The following is a 21,092-nucleotide window of genomic DNA, read 5'->3' on the forward strand; positions in this document are numbered from 1 at the left end:
GGGAATGTAGAGTAGGGAGGACAATCAAGAGGCAGTTCTAATGATGCTCTCACCTGTGGGTGTTTCTTCTCCCGATGATGGGTGGACAACCTCAACCCACTCTCACTATGCTGCCTTTGTAAGGGGGCTGCTCCTCCTGGCTTCCCAACTCCTGTCTGTGGGCGTACTGCTGAATACGCAGACCCTGGAGGTAGTGTCTCCCCACACTCCAACGACAGAGATCTCCGGAACTGAGAAGGGAGTGGCACAGCCCGCTCCAGTGGAGCCATTCCTGGTGCACTGAGGGCACGCTGGGCACTCTCAGCCAGGGCTAGTGCCATAAGCCTTGCTGGGTTCTTTGGTGGTGGAGGTGGAGGCAGATGCCGCAGGATAGATGCAGGAGTTGGAGACAGCACCGGATGCTGGTCCTGGTGCTGTTCTGCTTCAGGAGCTGCAATATCAGAATTCCATTTGTTAGGATAGGACAAAGATGAATAGAGAGTGAGGAAAATCAAGCAGTAAAAAAAGAGAACATTTTTTGCACCTGGCCTTTCTGTGGATGGTTACCAGTTGATGGGAAGGGGGGAAGATGGGAACATGGGTGGGGAGAGGGGAGAAAATGGGAACGGGGGAGAAGGGAAGCGTAGAGAGTGGGATATAATAAAGGCCATATTGCAGAAGGGTAAGAACAGAGCACAAGTAAGAAACAACCAATGGAAAGTGATAGAGGGTACACAATCAGAAATGGGGATGGAGCAAACAAAGGGAGGAAACAAAAATAAACAGAGCAATGGCAGGCACAGCTAAAGATAGGTGGGAAAGAAGAGGGGGTGAAGGAGGGCTAAACAAGAGTGGATTCCAAAACTAGAGAGGCAAAACCAAAAAAAAAGAAGAGGCGATACCAGAAGTGCACCCATTTGAAAGAAATGCACAGTTAAGATGATTGAGCGAGAGAGAAACAAATTACTTACCTTGTGTAATGTCCTTACATGAAGGGCCAGTTCTCTGTGAGGAGAATCCTTCAGAAAACACCACAGAAGGTAATGTAAAGGTGCAGAAGTAAGGTTTGTAGATTTTTGGATAAAGACATTTATTAATAAAAAGGGGGTGGGAAAAATGCCTCTCCATCCCTAAAGCCAAGAGGGGTTGCCCTGCCTCAAAGAAAACCGGTGAAATGGTCAGGAAGTCAGAAACTGAAAAATCTGTCACTGAGGTGTGCTAAAACCTACTAATTTCCCTAACACTAATAATGCAAGGTAACTGTGCAAGGGTGGTTCCTTCTTAAAGCAAAAAGTATAGTGTTGTCTCTGCTTGGTTCACTCTCCTGCCAAGTATACAACTGCCTCTTATTCACTTCAGGGTCCCAGACCCTCACTCTCATTAGGGTCCCTGTTAGGGAGAATTCTCAGAAATTTGCCAATTCCCTTCCACCTTACAGACCCTCAGCTCTTTTGCTGGACTTCAGGAATTTAAATTTTTATCCTGAAGAGAGTGAGACCTTTTTCCCACTCTTTCATGCATTTTTATTTGAACTGAAAACCGTTTCTTTTGGTTTTGGAGTCTGACAAACTCAATAGGCATCATCTTTTTACATTGTGACACACAGCACCCTCAGTGCAGTTTCACAGAGAAATCCTTTGGATTTCTGCAACGCTTTAAATACATTCTCCTGGATAAACTACTGTTTCCAAGAGTAGTAAAGTGAAATTGACTTTACTTAAATTTTTCTATCTATAGAGCCAGTATACACTATTTTATAATAGGATGCTAGAGGGGTTACTTAGTATCCCCTTTATCTAACCTCTTGTGTAACATTTTTATGTTACCCTTTCTACAATTAATGGCTGGTGGCAGTGGTTTACTTTTTCCTACCATTGTGTGTTTTTACTGCGGGCTGTGTTCGCAGCTGCAGTATAGCACCTATGGGTGCCCATTTTGTCAAAATGGTCCCGGTCTTCCTTTTTTTTGCCATTTCTTGATGGAAAGGTCCTTCTTGAGATTTACTCTACATGCCAAACAAGGTTTGGTCCCTTTGTTCGATTTCTCTTTGGCAGGGTTCAATGCACCCAAAGGCGAATGGCCGGCTGCTGTCCTTGTAGGACAGTGTCACAAGGGTCTGCAATGTCCTCTTCCTCGAAAGAGGACTCAGTCTCATCCCCCTCCCCTTCCTCCTCACCTTTGTCTTTTCTCATGGGCTTCCTTTTCTCTTTGCTCCCGGGTCTCTCCTTTTTTAATGCAGGTATGGGCGTCCACAAAAGGACGCCACAGCGCCACCGTATAGGTGGGGCGGTGGGCAATCCTCCGTGACCATCAATGAGGGTGAAAAAGCCAGTGGCACAAAAAACCCCTATGAGAATTCCAAAGTCTGTAGCGGGGCATCTTAGGTTCACAGGAAGGCAGGAAGATGCAAGACGTTGGCAGAAGGCAGTCCAAAGGCAGGCAGCAATACTGATACACTGGCGAGCAGCCCAACATTCAGGCGAAAGGCAGTGGCAGTCCAAAACAGGCAAAAGGATTCCGGTACACAGGTGAGTAGGATGGCACAAGTCGAATGGCAAAGGCAGTCCAAAAGCAAGCAAGGGTCCGGTACACAGGAGAGTTGAATGGTAAAAGCAGAAGAGGGATGAGAAAACTAAGGAGGAAGAAATGGGAAGAGATACGGGAGATAGAAGGCAGACCGGAGGTCCAGAAAAGAAGGGAAAGGAACAGAGCGAGGAGGGGAAAAACACAGAAGGGAAAGGAGCGAGCTGGCGGCAGCAAAAGAGGAAACCAAAAAAGGGAGCCAGGGAGAGGACTAGAAGGAAGCGGGTGAACCGCACAAGAAAAAAACACATGAGCAATAGCAACACAGACGAAACCTAGGCAACGTTGCAACGCGCCCGTGAACCGGAAGCAGCTGATTAAATACTACCAGCTTTGCGCGCGAAGCAAAAGAACTAGACCCGTACGTGTTGCAAGGGGAGATGTGAAGGAACATTCAATGTAGGACCGCAGTGCCAGCGATTCCAAATACGCCATCTCCCCCAAGGCATAACAGAGAGCCACCCTGCTGTGTGAGTGACAGCTAGGCTGCGAATTAATGGGAACGACTTTCATAAAAGGCGAGGTCATTTGCAGGGAAGCCAGAGTCGACCACTGGACGAAGGAACCGAAGAAAGAAAGTGGAAGAGAAGCTTGCTGCAACTCCTGGACTGTTGGTTTGCCCGGTGAAGCCCTGCTGCAGTGCTGAAGCTCCTATTTCGACATCGATTAGAGAAGCCCGGAAAGGACGAATGGGATGGTGGGACCAATCGACCCCAAGACAAACTTGACTGAAACCCCTCTCTCTGCTGGCTGTACTTACATTGCTGCTGCAGGAACCGAGTGCCATGGGACAGGAACATCAGAATCGAGTGCATCGTTTTTAAGCTAGACCCCGAGCTCCAGGAAGATCCTCTGGACTCCCTTGAAGCAGGGCTGACCAAGCCTGAGCCACCTCAACAGAGTGCTGGACCCCAGAATCAAGGAAAGTCTACAAGGTGTCCAAGAACTGCGGTGGTGTTGAAACCACGAAGTGCTGCTGATCTGAACTGTGCCCATTGATGCCGCCGACCTTCGAATCGTAGTGCTGGAGTGCCCAGACATCCTCCCTCTTGTCCCCACGACTGAGTCCCAGGAACAACAGGATCTGCAGGAACTACAACAGGAATAGAAGCCAGCTGGAACCATTTCTTCAGACCCAAGGTACTATGAACTAAGGGGTACTTACCTCTTGTGTGTGTAGCTTGCTTGCTCTTAGTTGAGACTTGCATTGGCTGTCCTTTGCAGAGTTACTTGCAGCTTTGCCTTTCACACGCCTCCCAGCTTGGGGCCCAACAGTGATTTCTTTTACAACAAAACTCTCTTTAACATTGTGCAAGACTTTTACCTACCTTCAAGCAGTGCCTCGGCTCCCCTAGACTTTGCTCAAGTGACATTGGCTGTCCTGGCTCCCTGAACACTCTTCGTAACCTCTTACCTTGTGTTTAACTATCCCTCCAAAAAGTCGTACATACCTTACTTATATTGCTGGGAAAGGGTTAATCTACATTGCATTGGGGGGGGGGGGGGGTTAAAAAGTGATTACCTGTTTGAGAAACTGGTTAATCATTGTTTCCTTACCTAACCTTTTCCTTTTTGCCACAACTTCAGTATTACCATATAAGTGTGAAAAGTAATATGAATGTCCACAGTGTCCCAACTACTGAAGTCACCTCAGGATGTAGGAATATCTGTGTGCCATCCCAAAAGGTTATCTACTTACTTAGTGTATTTTGAAGTGTATTTTTATTGTTGCCAATTGCTCCCCTCTAAAGGCTTATTTTAAAACTGACTATTAAATAATTATTTATTAATTTAACAAACAAATCTCAAGTTTAAGTGTTATTTGGATACTTGTCACTGCGAAACTATGTTGCAACCTGACAGCTCACATTGACCCCTGGCTGCTCAGTCACTCTACTAACTTGTGTAGTACAGGCCTATACCAAAGGTTGGATTACCTACTGCCAAAAGGACAAGGCTGTTGTAGTCTCCCACAGGGTTACTACATAGAATCTTGCCTAACAGTCCCAGAGCCCTCTTTCTCTTTGGTGCGGGTCCCAGACTCGTACTTATGCATTGCATCCAGTTGGTTCACTCTCCTGTCAATTATACAACTGTTTCTCCTTTGATTCAGGGTCCCAGACCATCTCTATCCAGTTCCTGAGTTCACACAGACATTGCTGCGGTCCTCCCACAGCTCCCGGGCAACCGGCGTACCCGTTTGGTTCCCTCTTGGTGCTACCAACTGTTTCCGGGCAGCTGTAACCTCCCTGGAGGCTCTGGTAGCATTCGGGTGTCCAGCGAGGTCAGTAGCGTTCCTGCAGATTGAGGCTTCTTCCGGTTGCATGTTCTGCTTTCTCCACGCTTCATCTCATGGCGGTGCCAAGCTCCTGCTATTCCTCTTCGGGTGACGGCTCTCCCTTTCTCACTGGCCTCGGAAAACTAGACTGCTCGCCCAGCTTCTCAAAAGTGATCTTTGTACTCCCGGCACTCTTCCTCATCACAGTATCAGCCTTAAAGCTATATGAATCACATTTTGCATTATCTAGCCTTTCAGTGTTATGATATTGGTGCGTTTAGCTATATGTATAATACTTTGTATTACCTGTTTTATCCGTGTTATCAGGTAGATTCGTTTGGCTAACTTGACAGAAGACATGCAGTACTTACCGTAAAAGCATTTCTGATGATTGTATCTGCTTAGATTCACATGCTGTGCATATGGTCCGACATCCAGTGGTAACCGCGGAGTATTGCATCTTGTCTTTCGGGGGACCGAAAGGGGACGTCGGCATAGGCGTGTCTGAAACACTATCCCTATCGTGACGTGTGTAGTACCCAAAATCCCTCACGCGCCGAGGTCCCTCCGTTTGTATTTTTTCTGCCATGAGGGAGCCCAAGGCTATAGTGAGTGAGTACATGAAGAGAGAAAGTAGTAAGAAGTCTGTTCCTTCCCCGAGCGGGGAGGCAGGGAGGGCGCATATGAATCGAAGCAGATACAATCATCAGAAATGCTTTTACGGTAAGTAATGCATGTCTTCTGATGCTTGTTGATCTGCTTAGAATCACATGCTGTGTATAGACTAGCGAGCAGTAACCAGAGTTGGAGGTGGGTTGTGAGAAGGAACAGTAGAAAAAAGATGTCTTAGTACTGCTTGTCCCACCTGAGAATCAGACCTAGAATGAGTGTCTAGGCAATAGTGTTTTGTAAAGGTGTGTACAGAACTCCAGGTTGCCGCTTTGCAAATGGACTCTAGGGGAACATTTGCAATGAATGCTATTGATGCCTCAGTGCCTCGAGTAGAATGTGCTCTAGTTTTGAAGGGCAGTTCTCTCTTTGCAAAAGTGTAACATAGTGTGATGCATTTGACAATCCACCTTGATATTGCTGATTTAGAGACAGGGTCCCCTTCTCTACCAGCTGCCACTGAAACAAAGAATTTTTTAGTTTTACTCAGTGGTTTAGTTCTATCCATGTAGAACATGACTGCCCTGCGCACATCTAGTGTGTGAAGGCTTCTTTCGGCTATGTTAGTAGGTCCCTGGAAGAACGTGGGAGGTTCGATTGACTGGTTCACATGGAACTTCGAAATAAATTTCGGCGAAAATCTGGGATGAGTGCGCAGAACTACCTTATCTTTGTGGACTGTAACAAAGGGGTGCAAGACCGAGAGGGCCTATAGTTCGTTAACTCTTCTGATAGAAGTGAAAGCTACTAGAAAGGCTGTCTTGTAGGTCAGGTCTTTCAGACTAGCTTTATGCATAGGCTCAAAAGGGGGTCCCATGAGCCTAGTTAAAACCACATTTAGATCCCACCTAGGGGCTGGGTGAGTGATGGGGGGATAAATGATTTTAACCCCTTCCATAAAGGCTTTAATCACAGGTATTTTCCACCACAACACCTTTCGCTGTGACGTGGTGTAGTCTGACAACGCCGCTAGGTGAACCTTTAAGGAATTGAAGAATAACCCAGAGTCCAACAGATGGGTTAGATATAACACAATGTGTGAAGGCGAGCAATCGGTGGGATTGATGCCTTTGGAACTGCACTAGATGACAAAACGTTTCCATTTGCTGGCATAGCAATAACATGTGTTAGGCTTTCTTGCTTCCCTCAGTATGTCCACGCATCTTTCAGGGAGTTGCAGATGTCCAAACTCTATGACCTCAGGAGCCAGGCTGCTAAGTTCAGAGTTTGTGGGCATGGGTGCAGAGTCTCCCCTCTGTCCTGAGACAACATGTTGTACGGGCAGGGCAGCTTGACTGGTGGGGAGAGGGACATGTCCATCAGGTGCGCGAACCAGGGTTGGCGGGCCCAGATGGGAGCCACCAGAATCATGGTGACTGGTTCCTGGTGCATCTTGTGCACTATCTTGTTCAGAAGGGGAGTCGGGGGTGGGGGAGAAAGCGTAAACAAATTTCCCCGACCAAGTTATCCAGAGACCGTTCCCCTTGGATCGGTTCTGGGGGTACCTGGAGGCATAATCTGGGCACTGGGCGTTTTCCTGAGTAGCGAACAGGTCGATCTCTGGAAACCCCCATTCTGCGAAGACGTTGGATACAATGTCTTCGTGCAGACGCCATTCGTATTCTTCTGTCAGATGAAAATCTCTGCTGAGTACGTCTGCCAGAAGATTGCGTTCCCCTGGAACATGTTGGCATATCAGAAACATCTTGTGTTTGAGAGCCCATATCCAGATGTTTTGGGACAGCTTGGATAGCCCTGGAGAGTGAGTGCCCCCCTGTTTGTTCAGGTAATACATTGCTGTTGTGCTGCGGTTAGGACCATCACCGTCTTCCCTTGCAGTTGCTCCTGAAAGGCTTTCAATGCTTTGAACACTGCCAGTAGCTCCAGTAGGTTTATATGGTTGGACGCTACCTTAGGAGACCACACTCCGTGCGCTGTCTGTTGAAGCAGGTGAGCCCCCACCCTGTGAGAGATGCGCCTGTAGCCAGAGTGGCTTCCACTGCAGGGTTGGTGAAGGTTTTCCCCTTCAAGAGGTTCTCCCTCGACCACCACTGCAGAGAGAGTACGAGGGCTGGCGAGACAACTAACAGATCTTCCCATTGTCCGCTGGCCTGACACCACTGGCTGTTGAGCCACTCTTGCATGGGACGCATGTGCAGCAGCGCGTGGGGGACCAAGTATATGCATGACGCCATCATCCCTAACAAACGCATAGCTTTGCGTACCGTCACCTCCCGACTGGCTACATACTGAGGAACTTTAGAGAGCATGTTCTGAACCCTCTCGCTGGAAGGGAAGACTAGACCGTCTTCCGTACGAATTAGAGCCCCCAGGAACTGTTTTACTTGGCTGGGGACTAAGCTGGATTTCTTTTCGTTGATAGAAAATCCCAGGCTGAACAGTAGGTCTACTGTCTTTTGGGTGTTCGAAAAACAAACGTCGAACGAGTCCCCCGTGATGAGGCAATCGTCGAGGTAAGGGTAAACTGGAACTGAAAGTCCGCGCAGGTGTGCTGCTGCCACCTCCAGGACCTTGGTAAACACCATTGGCGCCGAAGCTATGCCGAAGGGGAGTACCTTGAACTGGTAGTGTTTGTCCTGAATCACGAACCTTAGGAATTTTCTGTGCGCTGGCAGCATTGAAATATGAAAGTATGCATCTTTCATATCCAATGTTGTCATGAAGTCCCTTTGTTTTAGCAATGGGATCACCTCTTGCAGTGTTACCATGCAAAACTTCTGGGGCTTTATGAACTTGTTCGCTGGGTGCAGGTCTAGAACAGGACGCATGGTGAGATCCTTTTTGGGTACAAGGCAGTATATTGAATAGATACCCCCGTTTACCTGAAGAATCGGGACGGCTTCTATGGCGTCCTTTCCCAGCAGTGCCACCACCTCTTGGACCAAGATCTGCAGATGTTCCGGTGAAAGGCGTCGATGTTTCGGCAGTCTGAACTGTGGGGGTCGGGCGAATTCCACACAGTAACCGTGGGCGACCGTCTTTAATACCCACTGGTCTGAAGTTATCCCCTCCCATGCCTTGAGGAAAAATGTTAATCGCCCCCCAACCGGGGAGACATGGGAGGGGACCTGAACTTGGTGGTCATTTCTGACCCGAGGCTGACGCACCTCTGGAATTGGAGCCTCTGCCTCTATTCTTTCTGCGCTTCTGACCCCTCTGGGGGTAGTAAGTGGGGCTTGCAGCCGGTTGACTTGAGTTGAAGTTGCCCGTGCCGAAATTATTTTGAGTGGCGCGGGCTTGTCCTCAAAAGGACCGCCGAGAATTGCTGCCCCTCTGTGAAGAGGGTTTTTGGGAAATCTGGTGCAGCGACTTAATAGTCTTGTGCTCCTTCTTGGCTGTCTCCAACGCATCGTCTACCGCCTTCCCGAAGAGGTTGGCCTCTATGGGTTTGTTGATGATGGATGCCTGGTCTCAGGCCTGAAGCCCGACGTGCGCAGCCATGCGTGTCTCTTTAGGAGAGTACCCTGTGCGAGAGACCTGCCTGCTGTCTCTGCGGAGTCCAGGGTATTCTTTACAACATTTTGATTGGCAAGTTTGCCCTCCGGGACAATGGCGAAAAGCTTGGCTCTGGTTGGTTCCGGAACCTCCTGAAGGCCTTCCTGGAGTAGGTTCAAACGTGACCCGTTTGCCTAAGTCATACAACCTTTTGGACTCCTTGTCCGTGGGTGACTCTCCCGTGGCAAGAGGAACCCCTGCTCTCTTGCGAGTGTTGGTCACCACCAGCGGGTCTGGGATTGCGCGCCCTTCGATATAAAAAGGGTCGGTGGGGTAGGGCCGGAAAAGTTTTTAGACCCTTGGGTTCACAGCCCTAGTCTGAGCGGGTATGAGTAAGGAAGGGGCCAGCCGTCTCTTTACAGATCTCAAGAGAGGCATAGACTGGCTTGCCGGAGGCTTGTCATTAGTAATGTTTTCCGTGAAATCCTGTTCGGGCAATGCCTCAAGCGTGGCAATTTTAAAGAGTTCTGCTGCTTTTTTCAACATGTTATTGAAAGCCATTTGATCATCCACCGGGGGAGCTTGTCGAACCATTGTGGATGGGGGAAGAGTCGAGGCAAACGATATCAGAATTGTGATCATCCTGTTGGGTGTCCTCCCAGTTGTCCGTTGCGCCTTGATCTTCCCCATAATTGTCCAGAAAAGAAGCCTCCTCTTCTTCTGTATAGATGTCTCTATACGTGTCTTTTTGGACATCGTTTTGATAATCAACAAAGTGTTGAACATCTAGGTGTTGGGCAACTTGTGTTTGAGAGTTAGGGTCTACCCAAGCTTTTTTCGGCTGGGGGTTGATCAGAAGCCCTGAAAAACTAATCCAGCCGATCGATATACCCCTCAAATTGCTCCGTGGTCCACTTGGATGACCCAAATGGACCCAGCTGAGCAGGAACCGGGTCCTCCGCCCTAAAGCGTTGAGAGGATCTCCTCAGGGTGCTTGAGAGGGGTACCTGGCTCTCGGGATCGTCTTCCAAAACCGTGGAAAACCTTTCGGCGGATTGGCCCATAACTGTGGGCGAAACCGGTACTAGGCCCACCGCCGTAGCAATCCCATGGTGCTCTTACTGATAGTCACTGAATCTTCGTGAGACAACGCCTCCGATGATGGCTTCTCGGGTAGAGGCCGACTCGTAGTTTTCGGGCCTGTACGGGCCTTGGAAACCTTGAAACTCGTTGAAGTTTCTTTTTCAGAAACTTCAGCGTGTGTAGTTTGAGGAGAAGCGCCCTTGTTATGTTTGTTAAGCCCAGTCGTCATGCGCTGCTGCGGATGCGGGGAAAGCTTCGGATCAGATCGATCCGATGGCGCTTTCGCCTTCTTCGACGAAGTCGTCGAGGAGGGCGCTTGGGTTGTGTGCTTTGTGCGGTGCGATTGTACGCCCCTGTCACCGGGTGTGGTCCCTGTAGCAAGACCGGAGTCGAGCCTGGAAGGGTCGGGGACGGGCGTGGCGGCTCTAGAATAGTCCGCCTCAAGATCTATAACGTCCGCGTTGGATGTTTGGTCATCCGATGTACCCCGTCACTCTCGGCTGGTGTCGCGGCAGGGGAGGGAGGCTCCACGGTGATATTCCGTACGCGGCCCACCGCTTCAACCGGCGCTCCTTAAGGGTTTAGGTTTAGGAGTTTATACGCCGAACACCGCTTTAGTGCTCTAGGGGGAGACAAGCGTTACACGAAGTGTGCTCGTCTTTCCATGGATTTCTGACCCTTCACACAGGGCAGAATTTAAATGGAGTCCTTTCCATAGCAGAAGGGAAGGGTGAATAGACCAAAAAGGAAGAAGTGGAAAAGAGGAAGACAATATAGCAGAATGGCAAACCCCGAGCCGACACTCCCTACTGTGTAGGCCAGCCAGAAGGCCCGACCACGTAGAGGTCCGAACGCCGGATCTTAGGTGCCGGAACCCACAGCCGTAGACGATTCCCCCGTAGTCTTCGTCGAAGATGTTCTTGATAGGCGAAGTGACTTAACAGGGATTAAACCGACAATTCGGTAAGATAAACAATGTCTCATGAAGAGCTCCGCTATAGGGCGACCTTATCTGGGCGGAAAAAAACAATCTGAGGGACCTCGGCGCGTGAGGGATTTTGGGTACTACACACGTCACGATAGGGATAGCGTTTCAGACACTCCTATGCCGACGTCCCCTTTCGGTCCACCGTAAGACAAGATGCAATACTCCGCGGTTACCACTGGATGTCGGACCATATGCACAGCATGTGATTCTAAGCAGATTAACAAGCATCAGAAATATATTTTTGCTGTGTCCAGGGATCGGGCAAGAGGGTTTTATTTATTTATTTTAATTCTTATAAAGCGACAACATGCCCGTAGGCCTCAGGGCGCACATAGAAACTTAACAGGACAGACAAACATATAGAGAAGCCTGTATAGAGCAGAGAAAGAGCAAGGTCAAGGGTTGGGCATGGGCAAGTGGGTTGATATCACGTTCTCTGGTAATGATCGTCCCCAATCCCATAGGGGGACTCCTTCCTCTGTGTGATCCTCCCTCAGTGCACCACCCCCATGGGGACTATTGTACTGTGGATGCACCACACTGGCTGAATGGGAAAGGTAAAAAGGGAAGACGCAACGGCATCCTCAGATTCATCCCAGTAAATTTCCTCTTCTAACGGATTGCATCTTTCCAAAGATGTCTCATCTTCTATGAAATCAGCACTGAATCCAGAAGGGAGGGTGCCAGGAACATCACCTAAACCAGAAAACTAAGCAAAACATTCCTACCAAAGTACACATCCTGGGTCAAACAGCGAGCCTAGGCAGTAATGTATGGAAATAGTGTGCAAAGATATCCAAGTAGATGACAGAATTTCCAAGCCGGGCCCCACTCCTCCCACCCCCCCCCAATGCAAAAGTGTCCGTTAGGCCCCTTGTGGAATGTGCCCTAATGCCTTTTTGCACTTCCTTCGATGCCAGGTCATAGCACTAAAAAATACAACAAAGTCGTTTCCACCTAGTTTGCTAAGGAACAGCTTTTCCCATCTTGAATCCAGTAAAGTAGATGACTGACTGACTGACTGACTGCCTGATCATCCTTCCTGAAATCTCCAGTCCTTGTAATAGTAGCACTTTTTAGATTCAAACAAAGGAATTTTCTTCACCACCGGTCAGTGACGGGGTGAAAAAAAAACTGGCAGGTGACTTTTCTGAGAAAGGTGCAACCACTTTCAGAAGGATGGTTGGTTTTATGAAAGATTTTCTTTTAGCTGCTTTTCCTCTATAGGCCTGTATGGTACCCCACAACCTTTTGTGGTAGTTTCGAATCTGACCAGAAATTAAATGTACCTTTTGTGGTAGTTTCGAATCTGACCAGAAATTAAAATGTAAGTAAATCTTTTTTTGCTTTACCTGCCTTTCTTAGCTCATCTGCTTTGGGGACAATGATCAGACCACACAACCATCTGGGCAGGAGCACTGGACATCCAAAGTAGTATGCTGCCATTCTTTAGTATGCAGGGAGAGCCTTGCTCTCACTGGGGAGAATCGGTAAAGCTCTCACTACAGAGTTTTTTTTGTGGACGCCATGACCCAACTCCTCTGTCCACATCTGGCTCTACTCTAGTGTGGATGTTCCTCCCATGGATTCCTCATCTATGATATCCCTATCCCAGCTGAGCTGTTCTCCAGAAACTTTTTCACTGCCAGGGGGTGCAGTGTGGCTCTGTGTCATCTCCGTCCGATGCCGCTAGACGCCCCGCACCAGATGTCAGGTTGAGGCCAGTATATATAGTGGCGCCACGCCCCATGACTCAGTTCCACCCTTTTTCCCTAGCACTCTGAACTAAAGGACTGTAGAACCGTTGGTGCACTAGCTTCCTGCAAGAGGGGCAAGTAGGGAGGGTGATTAGTAATCCGTGGGAGGAACATTCTTCAGAAAGAACATTACAGAGTGGTAAGTATTTTGTTCTTCTAATGGATTCTTTCCTGCAAAGGATTACTCATCTATTATCGACTCCCAAAGTAGTAGGTAAACCAGGAGGCAGGCGGAAGCAAGACAACCACCTAAACCAGAAAATGAAGGACTGCCCAACCAAAACGGCATACTAGCTCGCAAGGGAATCCAAGCAGTAATACTTAGCAAATGTGTGCAAGGACACCCAAACTGCCACCTGGCAACTATCCAGGACTGGGACTCAGGTCTGCAAGGAAGAGTTAGCAGCCACTCCCCTGATAGAATGGGTTCCGAGACCTTCAGGCACATCCTTACCAGCCAGATTTTAGCATTCTGATACAGAGAATGATTCACCTGGACAAGGTTTGTTTGGTCACAGCCCTGCTAGCACGAGCACCAGCGTAACCAATGAAAAGCTGGTCATCTTTCCTAGTCTCTCTAGTACAAGAGACGTAGAACTCAAGGGCCCGTACTGGGTCCAGGCAATGTAATTGTTCCTTCACCTTGGAAGGGTGAGATGGAGGAAAAAATACAGAAAGATGGAAATCAGAGACCAGCTTCGGCAGAAAGGAGGGACTCCCTCTCAACATCACCTTATCTTTGGAAAAAAACAATTAGAGAGGTAAAACAGACCATGCCTGCAGCTCACTCACCCGTCTCGGAGAAGTGATGGCAACCAGCAAAATCGCCTTAGGGGTGAGCAATCTAATAAAATAGGAATGAAGCGGTGCAAACGAAGCGGCCATAAGACACGTTAATACTAAATTCAAATCCCACGCCGTAACCACAAACTGGCAGGAAGAAAACTGGTTACACAAACCCTGCAAGAACTGTAAAACAATGGGGAGTATGAAAATAGAGCCCTGTTCTGGAAACCGCTAGAATACAGAAATCGCGATTAGGTAACCCTTTTACAGTGCCAATTTGCAGGCCCGCTTGGGCCAAAGATAGCAAAAAATCCACCAAAGGAGATAGAGGACAGGATAAAGGATCTGGGTCCCAGCACCAAACCAATAGATTTTGTAGCGGGACTCCTAGCTGAAAGGAGGACGTCATCCGACAGTTCCACTCTGTATCTCAGCCTCTCAGTAGCCAAGCATGAAGGTTTAGACTGCTGAGATTCAGGTGCAGGACCCGCCCTTCCGATTGGAGAGCAAGTCGACTCTCCTCGGGAGGTGCCAGAGAGGTGTGAGGAATCAAGAGTAAAATTCGGACACAGTAACAAGTTTTGTATTGAATAAAGACTTATTATCAAAATACAAAAGTGGTTGGGGAAATCCTACCAACCCCTAACTCCAAGATGGTTCATCAAAACTAAGGAACATCTGTATCAGGATGTCAAAAGCTAAAAGAGCTCTCTGTTCAGTGTCCAAAATCCTAAACTGATCCTCACACACTAAACTCAATATAACGTGATATGGGAATGTCTCTTGGCTGAACACCTGCAGCTTCCTTATGAAGTTTCAAACACAGACTGCCTGATTCACAGAACCTTTTCCTATGGTATTACACCATTATAAAATGCTTCTGTGAATCAGGCCCCGAGTCTCTAAGTTGTAGAAAAGACAAAAATAAATAAAGTTACTTCCCTTCCCTTACGGTTCTTTTGGTTTTTTACCATGTCACTTTTGGATATTTCTACAATACCAAAGAGGATGGCGCTTCCCTTGAGTTTTCTCCGTTTACACAACCCTTTCTCTTTACTCCACAATTCCAACGGGGATGGCCGTTCCCTTGAGTTCTCAGTTTTGCTTGATTCCACAATTACAAGGATGGTCCTTCCCTTGAGATTTTTCCGATTACACAACGCTTTACAGTTCTTCTTTCTCTGCACCCCTCATGTCCTTTTCAGAAAGGGGTATGGTTCTTGCAGTTTGGTCCACAATTTAAAAAGGCAGAGTTTCTTCCCCTGTTTTCTCAGCACTTCCTGAGGGTCTCTGCCCTGTTTCTCCAATCACTGGTTTACTCTCCTGCCAGGGTTTTATTTCGCTACTTCAGTGCGACTCTCAATCTCACTGTATGGCTGGTTTACGCTCTTTCCAGGGCTTTTTGAGTCATCTCAATATTCGATTGGAAATCAGCATTCCCTAGTTTCTCTATCCAGGTAATTATATTTTCATATGTGGGACCTCCGACCCTTCTCCAACTGTGTTAAACATCCAGGTTACCATGTGCTCTTTACTACTGGCACAAGGAATCTGCCCGGAAGCGCCCCGGTATCCAAATTTCCTTCTCTGGGATTACTGGTCTTCTCTGGCATGTTCGGCATCCCTCACATCTCACTGTTTGCTCCGCTGTCCGTCTGCTGCCTGGAAGCGCGCCATGTCGGCTTCTTGGTTTCCGCCTGGCCTTGTCCTTCGCTCAGCAGCTCCTGCTTTTCGGGACGGCAGCGCAGCAACCACTCTTCTGCCTGACTTACTTGGACACCGGCTTTGTCAACTTCTTCACTCCGGTCTGCAGCTCGCTTCCCTTGCGTGTCCCAACCAGCGTCGAGAGGGCAGACCCTCATTCTGTTCAGGTGTTCCATATTTGAATGTCCCGGCACCTGCCAACGACTAGAACGCAGCGTTGGCTTGCCGCTTCTAGCAAACATTACTCCATCCCTCTTCCTTGTCTCAATCTTATAAAAATAAAAGGGCGAGTATGTTCCTAAGTCCCGTATTTGTTGTCTTAGTGTTATTAAAGCGAGGGGGATGTATAAATGTTCCAGCACTTGTTAACATCCTCCAAAGACAAACGCGGTGTGGGCTTGCCACTTCTATTGATCTTAATTCCTCCATCTCCCTTTGTCATCTCAGAATTAAAGTGCGAGGTATGCATATAAGGTTGGTGACCAGTGAACAATTCGTTATCCACCCTACAAAATACCATACAAGAATGGGGAAAAGACACATGGTTGTTATCAAAGAAACCAGGTAAAGAATTATTCTGGTCTTGTGTCCTTATCCAGCCTCCCTGGAGTTCATCTTCCCCCACGTGGTCTTCCTGCAGATAGCCACCCCCAGGGAATTCCTTTCTCTGGCTACGTAAGAGAAGCTTCCCTGCAGGGAAGCAGTGACGATATTGTTAGAGGGCAGATGGACACGATTAGCAACTCTGGATACCATGTCCTCAGAATCATTGTGGTTCTGAACAGGTGCAATCTCCCGAGATCTAGTGGAATGACAGTGATCAGAGGTAATGCATAAAGAGTTTGAAAGTCCACTTGACCGACAGTTTCCCAGAGCTCTCCGACAAGGAAATTCCACGGAGCACAACAATTCGCACTTCTCGTTGGCACTGAAAGCGAAGAGGTCCACTTGAGGGGTCCCCCAGAGGGAAAGGATCTCCTCCAGAACTCCCTGACAGAGCTCACACTCGTGGGAGGCCAAAGACTCACTGCCCAAGGCATCTTCTGTGGCATTCTCCCATCCAGCTAGATGTGCCGCCATCAGGGAGACACTGGGCCTCATTACAAGTTTGGCAGTCCGGAAACCGTTGTTTCCGGACCGCCAAACTATGAGTCTGCTGGCGGTTGCTGTTCTGCTGCCGGTGCTTCCGTGGTCACCATTCCTGTAGAATCCTATGGGACACTACGGAAATGGGGATCAACTTTTTACCGGCGCCTGACTTACCGGACCGCCGGGGCAGTAATGCCCCGGTTATTCTGGCACGTCATGCGCCGGTAAATCTTTACAGGTCTGGCGGCTACCTACCGGTCTTCCCGACACAGTTACCGCCAGACTCGTAATGAGGCCCACTGTTTTCTAGAGCCCAGAACCACGGACACATTGCCTCTCTACATAGAGGCAAGGACCCCACACCACCCTGTTTGTTGAGGTACTGCATGGCCACTGCGTTGTCCATCAGAACAAGCACAATCTTAAGTTTCACAGAGGGGAGGAAAGAAACCAGGACCAGCATGATCGCCCTCAACTCCAGAAAGTTGATGTGTTCCAGAGAGACTGCAGGAGACCACAGTCCGACTCACCATTAGGTCCGACAGGTGAGTGCCCCAGCCAATCGAAAATGTGTCCGTGACAGCCGTCACCTGAGGCCAAGGTTGGCGAAACAACGTGTCTCTCTCACCAAGTTATCTTGCACGGCCCACCACGCAATATCCTGAGCGACCTGGTTCGAGATCTGTACCAGGTCTGACATGCGGTCCTGCAACTGGGACATTTGGCAACTGAAAAGCCACTGAAGTGATCTCATGTGCAGCCTCGCTTCTGGCACTACAAGGATGGAGGAGGCCATGAGGTCCAGAAGGCGCAGGAAAGCACCAACTCGTTCCTGTGATTGGAAGACATTGACCATCCGAAAGATGTTCGCCACTCGATCCTCAGAAGGGAAAGCCCTGCCCAGGAGAGTGTCCAAAACTGCCCAGATGAATGGTAGAGACTGAGACGGCAACACCTGAGACTTTTTGAATTCAAGGAAAAGCCCAAGTTGTGTAAAAGAGTGCATGTAAGGAGTAGTTGCTCCGACACCTGGTCCCGGAAGCGAGCTCAGACGACCCAGTCGTCTAGGTAGGGAAAGACATGAATGCCCTCCCCCCTGTGGCGAGCAGCTACCACTGCCAGCAGTTTGGTGAAAACCCTGGGGGCAGAGGAAAGACCGAACGGCAGGACCTTGAAATGGTAAAGGAGTTTGCCCACCACAAACCTCAGGCACTTCCTGTACCGTTGATGAATCAACACATGGAAGTTGGTATCCTGAAGGTCTAGGGAAACCAACCAGTCCTGCACATCGAGGGATTACAGGATCTGGGCTACAGTAACCATCTTGAACTAGTCCTTGCGGAAGAACAAGTTCAGAAGCTGCCGATCCAGAATGGGGCGCAAGCCTCCATCCTTCTTCAGGACCGGAAAATAGGTGGAGCACCACCCCCTTCCTTATTCAGAGCAGGGAACCATCTCGATCATACTTTTTGCCAGAAGCTGACAGGCCTCCTCCAGGAGGACGGGGTCCAGAGACAAGAGAGAAGCAAGTGGGCTGTGGTCTAAGGGGTGTGGGGGGCTACAGAAACAGGAGGCAATAACCCTGTCCGATGACCGGTAAGGCCCAAGTGTCGGACGTGATCTTTGACCATTCCATGCTGAACAAGGAAAACCTTCCCCCACCAGTGACGCATGGTAAAACACATCACTGAGGTTTGGTGCCTGGTGTGTGGAAGGGACAGAGGCCGCGGATACACCACACCTCTGGGCACCGCTTCCCCTACCTCTCAGAAGCATCTGCCTCTACTCGGGGCAGATTGAACATGGTACCTCTGGGCGAAGGCCGTGAAGGGACGAAAACCTCTGCCCCGAGACAATGGCTGTGTGGAGGGCTTTTGTACAGCAAGTCCCAAGAACCTTTTGGATGGTGTTGTCAGCCTAAGCTCCAAAAAGGTTGTTGCTGTCAAAGGGCACGCCGAACAGTCTGGCTTGGACGCCAGCTGCAGACATGGACTTCGTCAGCTAGGAGTATTGCCTCGCCATGTGCTAGTGGCCATGGCGCTACCCACAGCGGCTGCTATGTCCAGCCCCGATTGCAGCATCTGGCAAGCCGCCTCCATGCCATCAGCGACTGGGAACCGTCCCCCATTTCCCAGGGATGTGCTCGGCCACATTGGCCACCACCAGCCAAAGGCTGAAGGAAAACCTTGCTGTGGCGCAAGAGGCATTCATGGCCTGCAGTGCCAGATTGACAGATGCAAAAACATTCTTGCCCCATGCATCAAAACTCTTACTCTCCATCGGGTGGAAGGGATGTGAAGCTATACCGGCCTGGACCACCAAGCACTTTCAGTCAGTGTTCGATAAGCTGTGATCTTATTCACGTAGCACTTGTTCACTTTAAATGTTCGGTGTTCAAGATGTTCAATTAGTATTTCGAGTGGTTTGGTATTTTGTATACTCCCTCAGGTTTTTTAAATCATTTTGGCATTCAATATAGTTTATTTTCAGTCGGACCGTCACTTGCCTGTGGTGCCAGGAGCGCCCCGGTCTCCCTGTACCTTCTCACACTCACAGGCGTTTCGGTCCTTCACAGCGGCTGCTCCTGCGGGTCTCACTCCTTCTCTGTAGCAGGGAAGCAGACCGTCACTTTCATCGGGCACGTCCTGACTGCATTTCTTGGCCTCCGACTCCAAAACTGCGCAGCTCCTGCTCCAGCCTGCTTTTGCAGCTCCAGCTGCCACTGGGTCTTGGGACGGGCGTCCTTTCTCTCGTTTGGCAGCTCAGCTGCCCGCCTTCCAGTTTGAAGGCTCCCGGTCCTGCTCACACCAGCTTCAGGTCCTCTGGGATCAATGCTGGCATCCAGACTCCTGGATCTTGTCCCACCACAGCGGTTCTTCTTCCTTTTCTTCCTCTCGTTCTACTTCTCCTTTATACACCTTAGCCCTATTAAAGGATTTCAGGAGTGAGCGGTTGGCTTGCCTTGCCTGACCATACTTAACCCAATTAAAAGGACATGCCTGACCTTCAGTGTTGGATACCTTTGTGTATCCCTCTTCTTCGCCCCAGTACTAGAGTGGTGTTTGTCATAGTACCTGTGTATTACTCCTAGCTGCTTCTTCCTCTTCTCAGTACTTGATGGATATTTACAGGGTAAAATAGGGCATGAATGGTAATAGCCCATGAATGCTGAGGGAAGGGAGGGTAAGTCAGTGTTAGGAAAGGGGGATACCATATCTTGCCCAAGGGCATCCCACTTCCATTCCCCACAGACCCTCCACCCAGGTGATCCTCCCTTGTTTGTCCAGTCCCAGGGTCAGGATACAAGAGTGATGGCCTTTCTCTGGCCACCTGTGCAGGGGATTCATGGGGATCAGGAGGGAGAAGAACCTCAGGTTTCTCACATAGCTGGCAAAAAGTCCAGCCCAGTGGAGGTTTCGAGGCCACTGGCTCTAGTGCTAGCACATCCTCACCTTTCCCATAAAATTCTAACAGAAATCCCTCACAGGGCGAGGGGCATATTCCTGTGTAACCGCAGTGTCCACCACGCCGACCCCGAAAACCATGCTGGTGCCGAGTGGCCTTGGCTTTTTTCTGATCCAGGCGTGCAGGAATGGTCCTCAGAGGATACCCTGATGTTCGCAATAGATGCAGTGGGACCCTGTGTCACTGTAGCCGAAGCCAATGGCGCAGTAACATGCGCCATAGGCGCCAAGGCCGTATCCATTGGCGCCTTCGCGAAGATGTCCAACATCTAGCAGAAACTCTCCCATTCCTCCAGCATGTAGGACTGAGCCGGAAAAGGTACCTCCTTTGGGCGTTCAGGCGAATCCCTGGTGCAGTGGTTCTTTTTTTTAAGAGGAACACAAATGTTGTGGTGGACTCACTCAGAGCGGAACCTCTTCCGATGCCGCTTCTTGTTCTCCTTTTCCATGCATGGTGTTAACCTTGCACATGGCAAGAACTGGCAAATATTGGGATATTGGAGGCTCCACTTGGAGCATGAAGGCAGCAGTTGGGCATGTGAGGCTGAACATTTCATTTGGTCAATGTACCATGCATAGGAGACATTACATGACATTACTCTGGTATTGGGAGGCACAAAAATTATTCAATTCAAAAGCCAACTCATAGGGCTTTATCAATGCTTATATTTTCCAATATTTATCGTCCTCTCTCATGGACTTTAAAAAAAATCTTTTACGCTGCTTCCACTATCTCCCAGTGACTGGCAAGCGGTATGAAGGGTATACTTTCAAAAATGCAAATAGGATATTGTGTAACCTCTCCTCCTCCACTCCAACACACATTAGGTTATGGTTACAGTGTTCTTATTATAGTGTGTGAATTATGAAGTGTGGTTACTGCTCTAGAAACCAAAATGTGAATGCAAATAGTGTGTGTAAGGAATTGAAGGAATTTGTCCCCTCTTAGCAAGGGGGAGCCCCCCCTCCACCCTGCGAGGCTAGGGAGGTGAGTCCGCTCCGCAACACCCCGTCTAGGGGTCGAGGCAAGTGGGACCTCACCAGTAGAGACTCCCCCTGCCCTCAGGAGTCCTTGTCCCTCCTGTTCGTGTGAGGAACTCCCTAATGTCCTCAAAGTGATGGTTTATATGAATTTGTCTAACATAACGGAACATTATCAATTTCATAAAGATGAAGTAAACCTATAATATCCACAACAGGAAACTAAGACTATCCTTTTAAATCAGTCCCTACAATGGCCTGTGCAGTGAATGCTG

General features: G+C 49.0%; 1 protein-coding gene across 3 annotated transcripts in view; it reads right to left on the reverse strand.

Annotated features, from left to right (window-relative positions):
• The window catches only part of ARHGAP33 (Rho GTPase activating protein 33), a 1,138,731-nt gene that overhangs the window by 24,595 nt on the left and 1,093,044 nt on the right, over window positions 1-21,092 (reverse strand). For all 3 annotated transcript variants that reach the window (XM_069604876.1, XM_069604877.1, XM_069604878.1), the window contains one exon: window positions 54-430. In XM_069604876.1, the coding sequence (XP_069460977.1) occupies window positions 54-430 (377 nt within the window). The remainder of the gene's footprint in view (window positions 1-53; window positions 431-21,092) is intronic.

The sequence above is a fragment of the Ambystoma mexicanum genome, chromosome 1p (genome assembly GCF_040938575.1).
Source record: "Ambystoma mexicanum isolate Mex_15411 chromosome 1p, UKY_AmexF1_1, whole genome shotgun sequence".
NCBI classification, from domain to species: domain Eukaryota; kingdom Metazoa; phylum Chordata; class Amphibia; order Caudata; family Ambystomatidae; genus Ambystoma; species Ambystoma mexicanum.